Source organism: Triticum aestivum, chromosome 5D (genome assembly GCF_018294505.1).
Source record: "Triticum aestivum cultivar Chinese Spring chromosome 5D, IWGSC CS RefSeq v2.1, whole genome shotgun sequence".
NCBI classification, from domain to species: Eukaryota; Viridiplantae; Streptophyta; class Magnoliopsida; order Poales; family Poaceae; genus Triticum; species Triticum aestivum.
Genome location: NC_057808.1, coordinates 349,889,202 through 349,891,663, shown reverse-complemented (window position 1 = coordinate 349,891,663; position 2,462 = coordinate 349,889,202). Strand labels below are relative to the sequence as shown.

Sequence of the window (2,462 nt, the reverse complement as noted above, 5' to 3'; positions counted from 1 at the left end):
ATTTGGTGTTATTTTAGTACGAACTCTTGGATATATCGATCAGAAAGAATAGCTTCGAGGTGGTTTCGTACCCTACAAACGATTTCTTCTTATGTTCTCCGCTAGATAGGAACTTTGGAGTGATTTTTCGTTGCACTTTGAGGGATGGTTATATGATCCAATTATATTAGCATTGTTGAGAGATTGCACTAGCGAAAGTACGGACCCTAGGCCTCATTTTCAAGCATTGCAATACCGTTTGTGCTCCGTTTTATCAATTGTTACCTTGCTGTTTTTTATTGTTCTTATTACAAAAATCAACATCTAGTATCCATATTACACTTGTATCACCATCTCTTCGCCAAACTAGTGCAGTTATACAAATTACCATTATATTTGGTGTGTTGGGGACACAAGAGACTTTTTATCAGTTGGTTGCAGGGTTATTTGAGAGAGACCATCTCCATCCTACGCCTCCCACGGATTGATAAACCTTAGGTCATTCACTTGAAGGAAAATTGCTACTGTCCTACAAAACTCTGCGCTTGGAGGCCCAACACGTGTCTATGAGAATAAAATTGCGTTGTAGACATCAACGCTATGTATGCTTGATACCAACAACTGTTGTTTACGTGCGACGTTGTGTTGCATAATCGACGTGCATGTATTTGCATGGATTTGAGAGTCCAGATTTAAGATATGTGAATACACGGAAGAAAATATGAGGACCCGTCCGGATGTGTCCGCGGGCGTTGAGGGGCCGGATTTGCTAAGTCTGGCTGTAGATGCTCTAAGCTCACATAAGACCAGCGTATCAGAATAACAGTACCCGACAAAGAAGAAAAGTGTAGGTCGAAAGGAACCAACCTACAGACACACGACCACATATTTGTTGCGACCGCCCCTGGAAAAGGAAGGTTGTTTTCATATACCACTATATCCACGAGGCTGCATAGCGACAGGAGTTTTTCTTATTTGACACCATACACATAAGATTCCAAAGCAAAAAATAAATAAAAGACACCACATACTGACAGAGGTTCATTTGTCCCACGACGACCTTTGTCTATTTCATCAATTTTTCTATTTCGTCAATTTCTCGACGTATGTGGACCCGACCTGCCAGTGGCAACCCAAATTAGGCGGGCGTGACGCCGCCCACTGCTCACGCAAGGCGACCCCCCGTCGGCGTCTTCGAAGCCTCCGAAAGCCTCATTTAAAGCCCACGAAACCGCATCCTTTTTCCTCATCGATCCTATCCCTCCCCTCCTCTCTCCCTGGCCATACCCAAGAACACAGCACTTCCCATCTCAACTCCACTCCGGTCCGGCCGCTATGGCCACTCCAAGATTTCTCGCCATCCTCCTCGTCACGGCTCTCCTCGCGCTTTCCTTCTCGCAAGGTACGCATGATCTGGAATATCAATGCCCACCGGCTTGTTTGTTCTTTTCGATGTCAATCAGGTAAAAATTAGTTAATTAATGCCTGCTCTGCCGTGGACGGATGGGTTCAGGGGCGGTGTTGGTGGTGGAGGGCAGGAAGGTGCAGGTGATGAGGGCGGTGGGGCGGTGGCGCTCGCCCCTCCGCGGCGTCCGGTTGCAGGAGCAGCAGGAGGGCGGCGGGATGGTGTCGACGGTGATGGACTACTCGGAACCCAAGGCCAACACCAACCCCCGCGGCAGCGTGCCCGCCGCGCCGGAGGACCCCACATCGCCGCCGTGGCACTGATCGATCGACGCATTTGCGTGTAGAGGACGAAGAGGCCAGGAGGGATCCGAACGAACGGCTGTTCTCCTCCCTCTTTGCCGCGGTAAATCTTTGATGAGTTGGTTAATCTGGAGAACTGTATGTATACTGCTTATGTTTTGAGTTTTGATCTCTCGATCTGTACGTTTCCCCCCTGCATGCTGCCCATCTGTACAACCCATCCATGTGTATGTGCTTTGCAATAAAATCATCGACATTGTGCCATTGTTCCATGTACTTATATTTTTCATGAATTTCTTGCCCAGTGTGCATGCCAGTTTCAGTTTGATGACAGTACTCTGCTGGTAACGTTGGTACCGGAGCTAATTATTAAGCAGGAACTAATAAAATGGCAATCTGATTGTGAGAATCATGCCTCTGTCACCTCCGAGCAGACAGCTGAGTGATCATTAGGCTAGGCCACACCTGCTGCAACATGCAGCAGAGTAGAGGCATCTTCGACTCTCTTGGTATGGAGTACTGCAAATATAAGGGCGTAAACCAGACACAAGCTCGGTTGGTTTTACGAGAGAATCAAAGGTCGGGCAGTTTTGGCTTCATGAGGTACTGATACCACAAATGGTTTCTTTTTAGCGAATTACCACAAATGATGTTTGATCTGTGGCCTAGGCCTAATCTTAGTTGGTGTCAACTTGCTAACATTTGCTCTGTGTAGTTACTGATCGATGCTTCATACCCTGCAAAAAAAAAGTCGATGCTTCATGTGCTTGCAACTG

The 2,462-nt window shown here is 47.2% G+C and overlaps 1 protein-coding gene across 1 annotated transcript; it reads left to right on the top strand.

Annotated features, from left to right (window-relative positions):
• Positions 1-1,194: 1,194 nt before the first annotated feature.
• LOC123124879 (uncharacterized) lies at positions 1,195-1,950 on the top strand. Its single transcript, XM_044545422.1, has 2 exons — positions 1,195-1,381; positions 1,493-1,950. Exons 1-2 carry the CDS (start codon positions 1,315-1,317, stop codon positions 1,705-1,707), a joined length of 282 nt encoding a protein of 93 aa, XP_044401357.1. The 5' UTR covers positions 1,195-1,314; the 3' UTR covers positions 1,708-1,950.
• The last annotated feature ends 512 nt before the right edge of the window (positions 1,951-2,462 follow it).

Bases quoted from the DNA above. Each gene is read 5' to 3' on its own strand.
- LOC123124879 (XM_044545422.1), top strand. From the start codon at position 1,315: ATGGCCACTCCAAGATTTCTCGCCATCCTCCTCGTCACGGCTCTCCTC. The intron at 1,382-1,492 runs GTACGCATGATC...GGATGGGTTCAG, and splicing joins CGCGCTTTCCTTCTCGCAAG to GGGCGGTGTTGGTGGTGGAG.